The 16,050-nt window shown below is 40.6% G+C and overlaps 1 protein-coding gene across 16 annotated transcripts in view; it reads right to left on the bottom strand.

Annotated features, from left to right (window-relative positions):
• The window catches only part of MCF2L2 (MCF.2 cell line derived transforming sequence-like 2), a 167,391-nt gene that overhangs the window by 17,214 nt on the left and 134,127 nt on the right, over positions 1–16,050 (bottom strand). For 12 of the 16 annotated variants that reach the window (XM_040567994.1, XM_040567996.1, XM_040567995.1 and 9 more), the window contains 7 exons: positions 13,984–14,109; positions 9,698–9,919; positions 8,943–9,035; positions 8,475–8,553; positions 7,809–7,881; positions 4,604–4,713; positions 408–503 (listed from right to left, as the gene is read on the bottom strand). In XM_040567994.1, coding sequence (XP_040423928.1) covers positions 408–503; positions 4,604–4,713; positions 7,809–7,881; positions 8,475–8,553; positions 8,943–9,035; positions 9,698–9,919; positions 13,984–14,109 — 799 coding nt within the window. The remainder of the gene's footprint in view (positions 1–407; positions 504–4,603; positions 4,714–7,808; positions 7,882–8,474; positions 8,554–8,942; positions 9,036–9,697; positions 9,920–13,983; positions 14,110–16,050) is intronic. The other 4 variants (XM_040567999.1, XM_040568003.1, XM_040568005.1 and 1 more) reach the window with 1 other exon arrangement.

Here is a 16,050-nt window from a genome sequence, read left to right as displayed (position 1 = left end):
AACCAATGAACGATTTAACACATGAAAATCTAGAGCAGCACAACACAAAGATAATACTCTTCCTTACAAGCCAGTAAACTGCTGAAAGAAGTTAGGTTCTTGTTTTAAAAAAGATCTTCACACTTTGGCCCTTGAAAAAAAAATGGAAACAAACCTTACTCGCACTGTGCACTATGAAAAGATCCAACCACTCAACTCAAAGCTTGCCTTGCCAACACTGCCATGAGAGCCATTTCTGGTAACAGGGTCTTGGAGGAGTCATAAGTGCGTATCAGACAGGCGCATTTGGGTGGGATGCGGCAGCACTCTAGGAAATAGTGATGGATGGCACTATGTGATGGAGAGAACATTGTGGGAGTGCAGGAGACAGATGGCCAGAGACCAAATGCTGCATGTGGTGATTTTACCTTTGGGTGGAGCTCTGCGGTTGGAAAGACCTTGCAATGTGAATCGCTTTCTAGCAAGCGCTGTGCGCTCAAGGTTAAGGCTGGTGGAAGCATCAACTAGGAGAGAGAGGGAGAGGGAAGAGAAATAAGGAAGGAAGGGTCAGCCATTCAGCTTATGGGAAAGGAAAGGTTAGCACTGGATGACAACTGAAAATAGAGAATTTTTTTTTGATTCAGTTCAAGCCTGAGCAAGAGCTAATCAATTAGAAAGGTGATATGAGGTCAGGGTGGTTAAATCAGCTGAGCTAAACAGAGCCCCCAGGCTGAGTTAGGCTCACTGAGTTTCAATGGAGAGCAACAAACAAACAAAAAAGAAAAACAGGTGATGGGATGTAGCTCTCATCAAAGGAAAATACAGTTTAGCAGCAAGCTCATTGAAAAGGATCTAGTGCCTTTGACTAGGAAAACATGTCACTATGGTTGGAACAGCAAGGCTGTAAGGAGAAATAAGAGAAGCCTTGCAGCACAGGACATGCACAGACAGCATTGTGAGCAATCACACTTCTGCTAGCCAGTACCAGCACTGCAGTCTGTCAGGATTAGCCCTGTGGCTGCTATGCTCAGCCTTAGCTGCTGAAGTCTTTCTAACAGCCTCCAAAGCTGGCATATAGTAATGCTCTCAATTGGCGATTAGCCGGGATGTAAGGAGGGCCATGCCATCAAAGCTTACATGCCAGGCTCCTGCGTGAATAAGCCAACCATGCTGCCTGACACTCACATTTATGGAGAGGAGTCACAGACATATCTAGGTCCTGGGACTCTGGGTTTCAAAGATACACAGTTACTCACATTGCAGGAAAGAGGTGGGCCTAGATCAAATCCCCTGATCTGTGCATTCCTGACAAATCATGTATCTGTCTCTTTCTTTGTATGGGCCGGTAACGCAGAGAAGGTTTATGGCCATAAAGCAGGAGAAAAGCCATGTGTTGGCTGCCTGGTTCTCTGCCTTGGGATTGACCACTAGCTTTCTCCTCCTCATTTCATACACTGTCAAGTTAAAATCATTAGAGGCACAAATGAAGACCAGAAGTACAAAGGGAACACAAAAAGACAGTGAATCCAAACTGACAGACAAGCAACAGACAGAGGAGCTGTGTTTCCAAAAGAAAGTGCATCCTATCACGTCCTGATCTGCAGCCAAGATAATCCAGGATCCAAGGTGCCTGCACACATAGATGGGTGTGAGATGAACAGATTTTAACAGCACTTTTTTTTTTTTCTTTTTTTTTTTCATGTCAGTGTGGTCATCTGCATGTCAGATGCATCTGGTGAGGAAGTGCTACCAAGCGACAGCTTCAGCTGTGGGGCTGCACACAGGTGCACTCGGAAGCACTCAGCTTTTGGACTGCCTCTCTTGGCCTCAGATCCATTCCCTGCCATGACTGCTCCCTGCAAGGGAGCTAGGCAATACCTGTAAAGATACTGTGGGCCTGGTACAATGCCCTGCAGGCTGAAGTTTGGACCACTCTGGATTACCTCATAAATAAACCAGAAAAAGTTATATAAAATACATTTTCTTCCCATTTGTGTAGAACAAGAAGATCCATAGTACTTGATCATCACAGCATCATGAGGAAAGGGCAGGGTTGGGGGCGGGAGGGTGGTATGCCAGTTGTTCAGCTGTGGATTATATCACTTCACTTAGCGAATCCTCTCTCAGGATTTCAAAAGTCCTCACAGCTTTCAGCACCAGTCAGTCATTAGAGACTGGTTTCTAGTGACATGTCTCCACCTGAGTTATTTCAAACCTTTTCCTTCAGTCTGCAGGTATACCAAATCATCCTGAAAAACACCTCCAAACATAATAAGGACTAGGTCTAGCTGGGCAACAAGCTGAACAGGAGCCAGCAATGTGCACTTGTGGCAAAGGCAGCCAAGAGCATTCTGGGCTGCATTAGGATGAACCCTGCCAGCAGGTCCAAGGAGGTGATGCTTCCCCCAGCTCAGCACAGGTGAGCCCCATGAGTCTGGTGCTGAGCTCCCCGGTACAGGAGAGACATCAACAAACTTGAGTGAAATCAGTGAAGGGCAATGACTATGACTAAGGGACTGAAGTAGCAGACGTGAGGAGAGAGAGAGATGGGATTGTTCAGCCTGGAGAAGTAAAGGCTGAGGGGGGGCTTATGAATGTATATAAATTCCTGGTGAGAGTGAGTAAAGAAGACAGAGCCAGATGTTTCTCAATGGAGCTCAGTGACAGAACGAGAGGCAAGCAGCACCAACTGGAATAATACAGGGGAAAAAATACAGGAAATTCAATTTAAAAATATGAAAATACTTTTCTACTGTCAAGGTTAAATACTGGGACTGTGTGCCTTGGAAGGTTGTGGAATCTCCACCCTTGGACATATTCAGCCCAGAGCAACTCGCTCCAGCTGACCGTGCTTTGAGCAGGGTGCTTGGACTGGCTGATCTCGAGGTTCTTGCAGGACTTGACTCCCATATAGTTTCACATCATTGAATTTACCGATCAGGTCCACACAAATTACTGTTTTATACGTGGACAACACATAATCACATGCACTTATCCATAACAGTGATGAAGCTGATACACCTTGCCAATAGCAGCTCACACACGCTCACACACACACTCCGTACTTCTGAAAGAAAACAATATTTGAAAATTGTGTTCACATTAACTACATAGATATTGGGAGCGATACAGTCAGTAGGTGGCACAAAAGAGACAATTTTAGCAGAGCACTAGACTCCATGCAGCATGTGTACTGCAGACCAGCACAGCCCCAGAGTCACAGAACGATTCCTATGCACCTTTATGGGTAGGACCTAACTGTACATCTTTATAATGACTGAATTCAGCCCCTGCAGAGTCCCAGCTAGAGGCGCTGGTGCCTCACAGGGACACATATTAAAGTTTCAAATTAAGGTGAGACATCTAAAGCCAGATAGCTCTTCCGTTGGCTCTCTCCACAGTGTGTTTTGCAGGGCAGAATGCACGCACACACCCTGAATCCCACAGAGAGAAGTGACTCACTGCTCAGCCCTGCAGGAGCAGCCACATACCAGAGCATGAGGTGGCTCTCTGCTGAGCTAGCAGTGAGGAAGAAAGAAATTACAGTGACAGCCCTAAGGAACTGCTCATGGGAAAACAGAAGACAGAATGAAAATCAGCATATAGGGTGATCCCAGCGCCCACACTCATGTGCAAGTTGGACCAGTTAAAAACCACCAATAATTTTCCTGGAAAACTTTAAAAAGTAGGCTTTATGAGTTTAAAATGAAAGATTGCTTTTCCACTTTTTTTTTCATTTTAAAATATTTCACATTTTTTAAAAAATAAATTTTTACTGAAGCAGGTTTTTAATTAATGAAATTGCATTTTTTCATGAAGAATCCATAACTTTCTCCTGATGATGAAAGCTTACTGTGAAGAAAATCTTTTGGTGCATAGCCTACTCTTCAAAGAAAAACTATTCAATATTTTTTGACCATCTCTATTAATAAAGGTCTCTGCTGTTACTTTTGGTCTAATTTAGATATTCATCTCTTCTTTTAAAATCTTGCAATTTTCTGTTTTATACTTAAAAAAAAAAATAATTAAAAAAAAAAAAAAAGCTTTCCTCCACGATTTCAAAATAGTACGTAAAAAAGAAAGTGGTGTTCCTGCTACTGCCAGATGAGATCCAGCTTCTTTTGGATGTTCATTTAAACCTGCATTGTGTAGAATATATCTATTATATTTACACCCTCAAATAACGGAGGGACTTTCAGTGACTGCATGTGCATTTACTTACTATACGCTAATGGGGAACCTATACACAGAGGAGGCAAGAAAATCTCTGACATAAAGTAAGGAAATTTGTTAGGAAAGTTCATAGACAAAATTAAATATAGTTAGAAACCAACTTATCCAGGATATAGAGGTTTAAAATGCACATACTATACCTCCAAAATCATACTTAAAAAACCAAAAATGCATAAAGAGCACTGTAATGCATCAAAACTCAGACTTAAAAAATCCTGACTTGGTAACACTTTTTGGAATTCATGAAGTTTCACTCAGGTTTGTAGCACTGATTTTTGATGCTGGACTTAAGCAACACATTCTGAGTATCCTCATCAAACTCTAGAAATGAGTTTGCAAAAATAAAAATATTACCCTTTGCAAGCAAAAAGCTCTGTCTCAGAACTCCTACCTCTCTTTTGTCTGGCACTGGGACTGGAATTCCTGTTTTTATTGTTAGATGCTTCCACATTTGATGTCTCGGATTTGTTTTCATATATGTTTGATGACTTCCTGCTATACCTTTGGACAAAAGAAATACAAAAACAGTTAGATTCCTGCTTAATACCTAACAGAGCACTCAGATATCAGCACTAAGCATTCTTTGTTACCATCAGATGTTGAAACTTTAATTTAAGGAGTAAGAAGCAGGTTTTAAAACTGTGTTCTATAAAAATCTGCATCTGTGCAGGCATGTATGGTAAAGAAGTTATTCTAGCCCTTGCCTCCTTCTGCCTTTTGCAAGTCCAACAGATTTGGAAGGAAGAGGTGAGAAACTGGGTTAGAAAAGAGGATCCCAGTTCTTGGTTCTTTGAAGCAGAGTGTGTTTGACCCCAGGAGAGAAATGCGTATTGGATGGTCATGTAGAGGTCACAGCATGTGTAGACAAACATACGGTTTCCATTGGCTCCAGGATCTCCCAACTTATTCTGCTCTTTGAAAACACGAATCCGAGTGGGATATACCTATATACAACTGAACCACAGACCAGGGGATCTGTCTTGCCAGATTCTGCACAGGTACTTTACCATCTGTAACAGGAATGAGCACCCTGCCCCAGGTTTGTATGGCATTAGAGCTGCAAGGTTCTTATCCTCCTTTTTTTTGCAAATGCCTGGTGGTTTAGTTTGTGTGTTTGACTGTTATCTTTGGCAGACTGGATGTCCCACCCATGTCATTATTTCTACACATTTGAAATACTCTGTCCCAAAATGCTCATTACTAACATGTATCAGCAATTACATTGCTGTTTACAGTTAACATATGAACTTTTCTTCTTAACATTCATGGGGTCTGCCTTGCTGTAAAGGAAAGTCCAAGTTAACATTAAAATCTTCAAAACATTTGGAGATCCATGAATACCTTTTATAAGTACAAGCGTACATAAGTACAGCGTGGGACTGCTTTATATTTGAACCTCTGACCTGTTTCTGATGGAACGTTAATGGAGGTCTCTGTTACCTCCTGTACTAAATCAAAATATGATTTTGCAGCCTGATGTCAGATACAAAATGGGGCTCAAAATAAATATGGGAACAAATCCAAAGCACACTCACATTTCCTTATTCTTTTTTCTCTGTTCCCTCTCATCTAGGCTGAGATATCTATGAAACATGCAGCTGACAGAGTTAAAGATTTACAGCTGTGAGAAAGACACCAAGAAAACACACCAGCTTCTTTGAAACAGTATCTGCAGTAAAATTCCTAGTGTCTATCTGTGTGCACAGGATATTTTTACGTGGATGTGTGACTTAATCAGTCATTTCCAAGAGAGTTAAACAGTTAGAAAAATATTCTATTTAAACTGTTTATGTTTAATAGATTAGAAAACAATAAGAAAGGATCATTTCATTACCACTGAAATGCAGCAACCATCCCTTCAGAGGGATACAGCAGCAATAGATACCACAGGACATCTCATTTCAGGATTAAACAGTGAAACTTTGGGGAAGAATTTACAGAGGGAGGTTTTAAACAGATTGAACGGGACTTAGGGACATGTGATAACCACCTGGATCAAAGGCTCCAGCTCTAAGTGTTTATTTTGCAGAAACCCCAGCTCCAATCCTGAGTCAGCCCAGCCCTGGCTTAGCTCATGGAATTACATCCCCAAGTGTTGCAATGGCATGTAAACAAAGAAAGGGGACTCTGTCAGTGAATGGATGTGGCTTGGGGACGGGGTTGGAATTTCCTTCAAACAGATTTTCCCAGTGTGACAGTACAGGTTTGACAATTCCCAACAAGCAATAGCCTTTTACACAAGGGCAACCCGGGAGAGGGTGTTCCAATGTTTAGATAACATCTCACTAATTAATTAGCCTTCAACTGCTGGCAGAGCACTGATGATGCTGGCTCCTGTTTGGCTAATACTATCCTCCACTGGCTAAATAACAGCACCTTTCACAACTGGCGCTGCTTAGTCATGCCAGTCACAAACACAGACTATGCACAGGCAGGTGGCTGTCACAAAGCCTAACTTCTTCCTTCCTCTCCTTGCCTCCACCCAGCTTCCCAAAACAAGCTGCAGAAGGGGCTCCACAGTCTGAAGAATTCTGGAACCAGTCTCTCATCAGCCACTGCAGAGGCATCTCGCGCTGCAATTCCTCTGCCCTTGCTCCTCTCTGCGACACATTACAGAAGACCAAGGTGACTTCAGCTTACGCCAGTCAGTAAGACATATAATGGTACTTCGTGTTTTGCTCTCTCATGAAGACTTACCATATTTTTCCTGTCCTTTAAAACAATTCAGAGCATTTGGAGCAGAAGCATCTAACCTCTCTTTCTCTGGGGTGGTTGGTAGAGTGAGGACAAGCATTTCATTTTTTCTCTGGTTTAATCCACTCTAGGACAAATATCTAATCACATGGCCTTTCTTCCTGGAGTTAATTAATTTCCTGCTGTCATATTTTGTCTATAATTTCTTCTTTGAAAATTCTCACTTTAATAGCCTTGTGAGACGGATATACATCTGGATTGATTTGAAATCTTTTTGTGATTACTGGAACAACTTTTTCCTTCTATCTCAAGGGTGGTTTTGCTGAAAGATTTTCACCTTAAACCTTTTCAGCTTAAACTTCAAACAAAGCATCTCTGAAATATAACCAAGCCTAGAGAGAATATAATGCAGAATTAACAGAACTGCATCTGTTTAAAATTTCTTGCATTGAATTGCACAGCTCTCAAAGACTGGCTGTGTTACCTGGGATCTCTTGGTTTAGTTTGTCCTGCTAAAGCAATCACAAGGAAACATTTACAGCGGTTATGCCATGCCAATTCACATATTAACCTTGCCCAGCAATTGGGTCATTACAAAGATTTGCTGACAGCTCCATTTAACATCCTGAAAATGTTCCAATATCTAAACTTCAAGTTAATTGGGAGCATATGGTTCTTTTGCAAAATCAAATGATGATCTTTGAAATGAATTCTGCATTGCAATTTTGAGTTTCCCCATGAGCAAAACCTTCATTTGCCTTTACATGCCTTTGAAGAATACGAAAACAATTTAGTAAGTTTGTACCCTGGAAGCTAAACAGAACACTAAGAATTTATGTCCTGCAAAGGCACAAAGGCACATAAAAGACATCTTCCTGATATGCCACGATAGCTGTAGTTACCTGCTCATATTGGAGGAATTCATCGGCGCATGGTATACACTCTCAGTGATTCTTTGGTGTAATTGACTTGCTTCTGTTAAAAAAAAAAAAGAGAAAAAAAAAAGGAATTTCTCCAAATTGTGTAAGTTGCTTCCTTGCTTGTGTAAAAGAAAGAAAAAAGAGGGGAGGGGAGGGGAGGGGAGGGGAGGGGAGGGGAGGGGAGGGGACTACTAATAGTCATATTTAAAACAATCACCACCCTCATACTTCCCCACATACAGAAAAAAAAAATCAAACACAAAGTAAAGCAAAGAATGGGAACAGTTGCTGTGTGCATTCATTTGTGTGGAAGGAGATCTTTTGCATCAATCTTGAGAAGGCACAGAGTGAAGAACAGGACCCCATCTCCTCACATGCTGATGTAAATGGATGTTTCTAAGGTTGCACTTGAGAGGGAGAACAGACAGAAATCATGTTCCTCAGACTAATTGTGAGTGGAATAACTACTCATACACGAGGATTTAAATCCCAGCATTGCTGCAATCACCCAACTCATCCTTGCAGAGAAGATCTGTTCTTGCTCATTTCACTGGTAGTACTGAACAACACTAGAACTCATCCCAGCTCCACGATGTCACACACAGCTACAGAAGGAAGGCAACATCATTGGATTACACTGTGTCCTACCTCTGCATGCCTCCAGTTGTCCTGTCAGGACTTTGCGAATCTCTGAAATCCAAGTGTTTTTCAGCTCAACAGAAGATGCCTGAGAATACAAAAGGAAAAGGCAAAGCAGATCTAGTTAAAGTGTGTTGTCAATTCCTTGGATGCCCTGACCTACATTTGATCTTGGTTTCACCTAGGAATGAACCTTTTTTAGATCAAAAGAAAGCAAAGGCCACTCTTTGAGATGGAACGGCTACCATGAATCTAAGGTCCAGTCCTTGCCTTTCTGTCCAACCCCCCAGGTAATTTTTCATTACTTTGCTTTCTTTTTGGCCCAAAGTTGTAACAATTTCCACAATGACATATTGGTAATTTTAGTGCCAACAGAATGACTGTACAGGACAATGAAAGCCACAACATTGAAAACTTCCTTAGAAGAAATTATATCGGAAGAAAACATAGTCCTTAGAAATAAAGGATTGTTGTTACCTGAATGATATATACTTCTTCCCTGCCATTATACCAGATCTCAAACTTCTTGTTATCTCCTTTTACATTTTCTGTAATGCCCACAGTGCTCATCTGTTTGAAAATAGAAAAGAAGAAGCTGGACTCTGGAAAATGTCAACAGTCTTTAAATTCAGTCTCCTCTAAGGTACATTTTTAAAAGGCTGCATTCATTTCTGCACCTTAGGGGGTCATTAAAAACAAAAATTCAGAACATGTATTTCTCAACATCTGACTTATCACTCATCGTCTTGATTGTCGCAGGCAAAATAAAATAACAATTAAAAAAATGCTCAAAAGTAACACTGGCTAATATCTGACCATGGGTTTATCTTCTTTGCTTTGTTTGCTTCATACTGCAGGTTGGTTTTCAACACAATCCTGACTCTTGTCCACCTATAGAAATTTTCAGTTTGAGGTTTTCAATTTGCTGTCAGTGATTATAGTGCCTATAGGCAGAACAATCAGAGATCTGAGTCCATTCAGCCCTGCTCCTCTCTAAGGGACACTAGGTGCCAGTTTGTAGTGAGTTACAAAACCAAGAATCACATCTGAAGTTGCAGGACATATGGCTGGGTCTTTCTCCAAACTGAAACTAAACCAGGAGCTTCCATTTACTCAGGGTTGTGAGATAGTTCCAGATATGGCTACCTTCTCCAGCTCTCCATGTGGAAACCTCCCTGTACTGTGAGAGCCAGATTTATTTTTCCCCCCTTTCCCATTATCACATTTATTACCTTTAATGAATTTTTAAAGCTGTATGAAGCCGTCTTCTCATGACCATCTGTGTTCTCCTCTCGTTTCTTGCAGAAAAGCAGCATCTTGGTGTAGAGGAAGAGGTGTCTCTGCATCGGTTTGAATCTAGCCAAGTCCTTCACCTTATTGTGACCCTTCTTGTGGTCAGTCCACACGTTGAAAGAACCTTGCATCAACAGCTTACCAAGCTCACTAACATCCCCCTAGCAGGCAAGGAAAAGAGAGAACCTACATAATGTTCAAACTTGGGTAATCTCAGGCACAGTCCTTTCCTCTAGTGCTGGTTAAGTTTCCAGGCAGAGGCATGTGCCTAGGCATTCCTTGTACTGGAGAGCAGACGTGCTACATCTGCAAGCCCATCTGCTCATATCTGCTGGCTAAACCTGTGTGGTTTCTTCCTATCACCATTAACCCACTGTTTTCTATGTCCGTAATTCCCAGTTTGTCTCCCCATTCACAGTTAGTGTCTAAGGTCTGTTTCAGGACCTCTTTGGCTCTGACACACTGGTTGTCCTCTGCTGACCACAGAAGTGTCTTTTTCTGACAAGAATTGTGTTTCAAGACTCCTGATCCCAAAGCAGTATGAAAGACCAGTGCAGTCCAGATGTCCAAGCAAATGCCTTGGCTCTGAAAGATCCAGGTTCAGTTTCTTCTCTGCTATGAGCTTCTTATGTATGCATCCCTGGACAAGAACTGGAAAGACACTTAGATGTCTGGAGACACAGATTGGTGCTCAGAGGTATGTAGGTATGTAATTCCCTCCCATTGCAAAACAGCATTTAAAAGCTTTGTCAATTGTTTCTTAGCTCACCATCTGCAAGCTATGCAATGCTGTACAGCCTTGGGCAAAGAGCGAGTATATGCACCAAAGAGCCCTAAAAGTATCTGAGGGAGAGTGAAACTACAAGCAGGAACCAGGGCTTTCTGAGTTAAAGCCCTTTTCTGAGGACAGGACCACTTATGGGGAAATACTTCAATGTATGTAAATGATGTTTGGCTCAGATGCAAGCAGCACAAGCAAGTATAGCTCAGTTCAGTACTAAAGAGCGTAGTAATATGTGGATAGAGGACATGGCAGCATCTACATGGTAATGGGCTTTAGAACTAATGATGAGTATAATTATGCTAATGGCAAGTTTTTCTGGGAGTGCTTTGTATAAGTAGTTTAGGGAATAAGCTTGGTTCATTATTAAAGGAAATATTTTCAGCATTGTTATGTTCTGTTGATTATAAGGTAAAGATGTTGTCTCTGAGTGGGAATGATTTCTTAAAGCATGGAGTTCAAATTGGTCTCTCACGCTCTCCTCCTTCTAACCTAGATCCAACTGCAAAATGAGGGTTCGTTGAGGTACTTTTCCACTTCATATCAGGATAACTATTAGACTCTCCAAAAGACTCAGTCATTTCTATAACCATCTGCCATTTCTAATATAGAGAGTTGGGTTTTCTTATTTCTGCATACAGGACTGTGTATGTCTGCATCTACGTGTGCATGCTGGTGTAAACCACAAGCCTGTGGAAAGCATATTGATGAAATGTAAAGCTAAATCAAAAATACATTTATTTTTTTTTTACAGTGGTGAGAGCCTCCTGTCACTCCAGCCACTGTTTAATACAGCACTGAGATCCAGAAGCTCAGTTCAACTTTTGTGATAGGTATGCCTTTTCAGTCTTGGGTCTAGGATTGGGATTATAGCAACTGAAGTGGGAGGCCACAACAGCAGAGAGAAAGAGGATGAATGGGGATGGCAGTTTGCAGCAATTCTACAAAAGACTTTGAATACTAGCCTACAAAGCCTGGACTCTTGTCTTCAGTATGGGCAGAAATACAGAGAGGAGGACACCATTCCCGGTAACTTGTGCTAGTGGACAGTGATATTTTGTCCTAAAGAAAGTTTATTTAAGGTGAACGATTTCATCATTATCTCAGATATAATTATTTCCTGTCAGAACAATACACTGCATTTCATGCTTATGGAAGATAAGAGATACGTATGAATGGCTCAAGTGCTGCATACCTAATGGACAAACTACCCAGGCCAAATTGAATACAAATTAAAACGTTTTGAATACACGAAGATTTATTAGGATGATAGTAGGAAACATCTCTGAAAGTTCTGCTCTCCAAGCTTTACTTTACACTTCTAGTGGCTTTGAAAAAAAAAAAAAAAAAGCCCAAACCTTCCATATTGACAATTTCTTACATAAGAGTTCAGCTCCTCAAGACTGTATGTGCACAGCTCCAAGAAACAGAATTGCCTATGCGATTAGGAGCATTCATCGGCTGCCACAAAACCTGCTTTTCCACTGGCATAATATCTGTCTCTGAAAGGTGTTTTAGGCAAGTATTTCTACCATGCCTGTGTGGGCATTGTAGACTCCACAAGGTGGGGTGTGGCTTTATGAGCAATGGGAGGTGTTGATTTGGCATCAGACCTGAGCACCAGGGACTGGGGTAATGGGTAGAAGAAAGTATTGGATTCATCTACTTTTACACTTTCACCCCCATTTAATAATCATGTAACAAATCATCTCAGGAATGCTGTCAGCATTGGGCTACACATCCAACCATGTTGTACCTTTTCACATCTTTCAGTCCAGACAATAAAGCAGAGGTAAATGTCTACTACTGTTGGGGTTACTGCCTGGCATTTCATGGAAGTCTGACAAATTCAAAAGTAGAAGTGGAAAGGGACTATTTGTAAATAATTCTTTAAGAATTCTTGTAAAGAATTTTCAATGGCAGAAATAATCAGGTGCTGGATTTGACCTTGTTTGTTGGAGAAATTAAAAAACTAACAAACTATATCTGTCCAGCCAACAAATATGAATATAGTTGGCTTCTCCTACATGCAAAAAACCTGAAAATCAGATGGAAAATTTATCAACAAGATACTGCTAATTCAAACTGAGAAGGAAACTTCATGCTATATTATTAATCTAAGCCCAGCTCTCAATGCAAAGACATATAGTACAAGACCCCATGGATCAACTTGTAATCCATGCAACCATGCACAATCAACTTGGTGCAGCTCGTAGCTGTGTAGAATACTGGAGTAAAGTATATGCTTTACTTAAGTTTCTCAGGTTTGGGAGACCTAAACTGTGCTTAGGACCTGTGGTGTTTCTCTAATCCACACGAACTACAGCTAGTCTATGTGTTTACTAATATAACAAGGTGGCCACCACTTCACATTCAACTCAGTACAGATACTGCAGGATAAGAACTCATATCCTCATTTTAAATATAATGCACAACCCACAGGAGCACCTCCAACTGTGTACAGCAGTGGATCTATGATGAATATCTAAGCATGCATTTAAATTCATTTATAAAATAATGCTGACCTAATGGGCATTATTTACTCAGCTACCAGATGCAGATGCACTTGAACAAAAGGGAGAAATATAGAAATTAAAATTCCTGAAGCCACTCCATCCTGCAAAACACAAAATACGTCTTGCCACCCAGACACAGTCAGTACAGACCCCAACACTTTTTCTGGCAGTCACATTCTGCACAGAATGCTGTTTTTCTGGTGCTCAGACTAAACCCCGTTACTCTGATATAATAGTTCTTTGAACCAGGCTGTTCTGTACGTTTTTTCCTTGACATTTTCACCCTGCAGCTATTTCAAAATGGGCAATCACATCACTCTCAGGCCTCATTTCACCAGACATGTTTCTCTTTTACACGTCAATCACTTCCACTTCTCACTCAAGGGTTCATTTTCTGAAGGCAGTACTGGATGTTGCAAGTCATATGACTTCAGTGGAGCTTCAGTAGAGAGATATATACATTCATGGCCTTTCATTTGTACTTTGACTGTTATTTCACATTTCAGATAATGAATTTGCCAGTCACTGGGGTGGATTCTATTACCCACTTTAAATGGAAGCCAAATTTTCCTCCCTAAGAGCAAAAGATTTGGAAATGCTTGAGTTGCATTGGGGTCACAGACAGTTCCAGCAAATTTCTTAAGTTACGTCAGTCATGCTTGCTGCCTGTCACCTACCAATGAGTTTTGTGTGTGATTACTCATATGGATTGCATTTGTCCTGCTTCCTCCCCACATTCATCATCCATCCCCACGTGACAGATAAGTTAACATGTCTTTCTGTTCACTACCACATGCCACTGAGAGACATCCTTCAAGAATGTGACACAGGCTCCTACAAAGTGTACCAGCCATGGGCACAGCATGATCAGTGATGACATGAACATTGTATGGATCAAGACAACAGTAAGAACAACAATAAATAATACCTCATATCCTGTGATAGCTATCTGGTGCATGGAGTCATTTACTGACTTGATGATATCAAGTACCGTGGCCAGGGCCTCTTCCAGTTCAGCAGTACCCTCTGAATTCTTGCTACACTTTAGCATTTCCTGATTAAAAAAAAAAAGATGAAAAAACTACTTGAGAAGTTCTTACACCTGAAGCCACCATAACGCAATCCTCCCTGAAGTTCATGCCGCATAAACAGATTAGCAGACATGTAGGATAAAATAAAACAGGACATTTACCAGAATTGTCATTGAGGATGGACACTTTGAGCTTTTTCACATTTTCAGGTTTTATGGGTTCATTAAAGATGAGATAGGACCATTTTGATATGTTTACAATGATCTTTTGCACATAACAGAATTACATTCTGGTTTTTTACTCCATACCTCCTATAAAAGAGACTCAAACTTAATATAATGATTTCTGGTGTTACAGAATTCACTGTTTCCCTTTGTAATTTGTTCCAGGAGCTGTGTATCCCCACTACTAAGAATATAAATTAATTTCTAGTCTGAATTTGTCAGACTTGAGGTTCCAGTCATTAGGTCTTAGCAAGCTCTTGTCTGCTAGATAAAGAAATTCTGAATGGGAAGAAGTCAGTTCCTGTATAGATGCTTAAACTATGGTCAAATCATCTCACAAATCTCTCTTCCCTAAATTATGTGAAGCTTTTTTAATCTATGAAATATCTTTTTCAGACGTTAATTTTTTTGGGGAGGAAGTAAGAAAGATTACTGTAAATCCTCCCCACTTCTTATTCTCTACCTCTTCACTACGAATTACAGATCTACATTTGCAAATGTGACAACCTTTTTTAAGGGACAGTCATATCACAGAACAATGCTCACATATAGAAAAAAAATATATTAAATATTATATTCTGCTTGAAATGAGGGAAGTCATTCTATCTTCCATCCCCTTGGACAAGAAACAAAACTGGACAAGTTAAGCTACATGTGCCCAAAGCAAGGAAATTAACAAATAATACCTTTTGAGGGCTCAGTTTCTGTAATCACTTCACATAGAGATCCTACTTAGAGTTCCAAGTATTTAGGGCCAACTATTTACTTAGCCCAGCAGAGCTCCTTATGAGGATGACTTTTCTTATTTCTTCATGTGTTTTTTTTCTTGAAGCGTTCTAGTCATAGCTCAGGACCTAGTTCTCTTCCTGGAACCAATGAATATAATTTATGCAAATCCTGAACGACACATCCGCTGCCTACAGAGGAGCTTAAACCTTATTCAGATGCACAAATTTGTGTTTTGTTTGTTGTTTTACTTTATTGTGTAGGATGAAGTACTTGCCAATAAGTATCAACCTGAAATCAGAATCAGACTGGGAAAAAAAAGTATCTGGGGAAAAAGGGTTAACAGATACAAATCCACATGTGGTTGGTACAGTCTTGAGAAGTCACGAATCTCAAAGAACCTGGAAGATACCACGATTATACCCCAGAATCTGAAACCAAAGCCAATCAGGATTCCCACCACTGAACAGAGAAAGTAAGATGACTGTAACCAAAAGTAGTAGCATAACTGATTACTGGCACCTACTGTGACCTATGATTTTGATGCTTGGAATCTGCATCCACTATTCAGTGGAAAGAATAAACTTTTTAGCTGTCAGACTTTTTTTTTTTTAATTAGTCATCACTATTGACTTGTCCATGCCCTATACATCTATCAGCAGTATGGAGAAAGTGTTTGGTTGGATGCAAGTTTCAGTTCAGAAATGGAAAAGGTGAAGAAACCAAGAAATGAAGTGTTGCAACAATAGGACCTGACTAAGAACTGCACAGTAAGTTTAGTTTTCTTTCCCTACACTGACCACAATGCCAATAGAAAGCACACCCCAGAAATATATCCAGCAATGCATCAAGACTCCGGTAATTTTTCCCTCATCATCTTCATGGTGTAAATAGCCTTACATGGCCATTTACATGATTCTCATTCAGGTACATCATTTTCAGCCATATTTGAGTTTGGAAATTGTTTATTCCAAAAACTGAGGCACTTGTTCTCCTGTAAGACAGGACTGCAAA

The sequence above is a fragment of the Cygnus olor genome, chromosome 9 (assembly GCF_009769625.2).
Source record: "Cygnus olor isolate bCygOlo1 chromosome 9, bCygOlo1.pri.v2, whole genome shotgun sequence".
Lineage (NCBI taxonomy): Eukaryota > Metazoa > Chordata > Aves > Anseriformes > Anatidae > Cygnus > Cygnus olor.
This window is presented reverse-complemented; position numbering and strand designations above follow the sequence as displayed.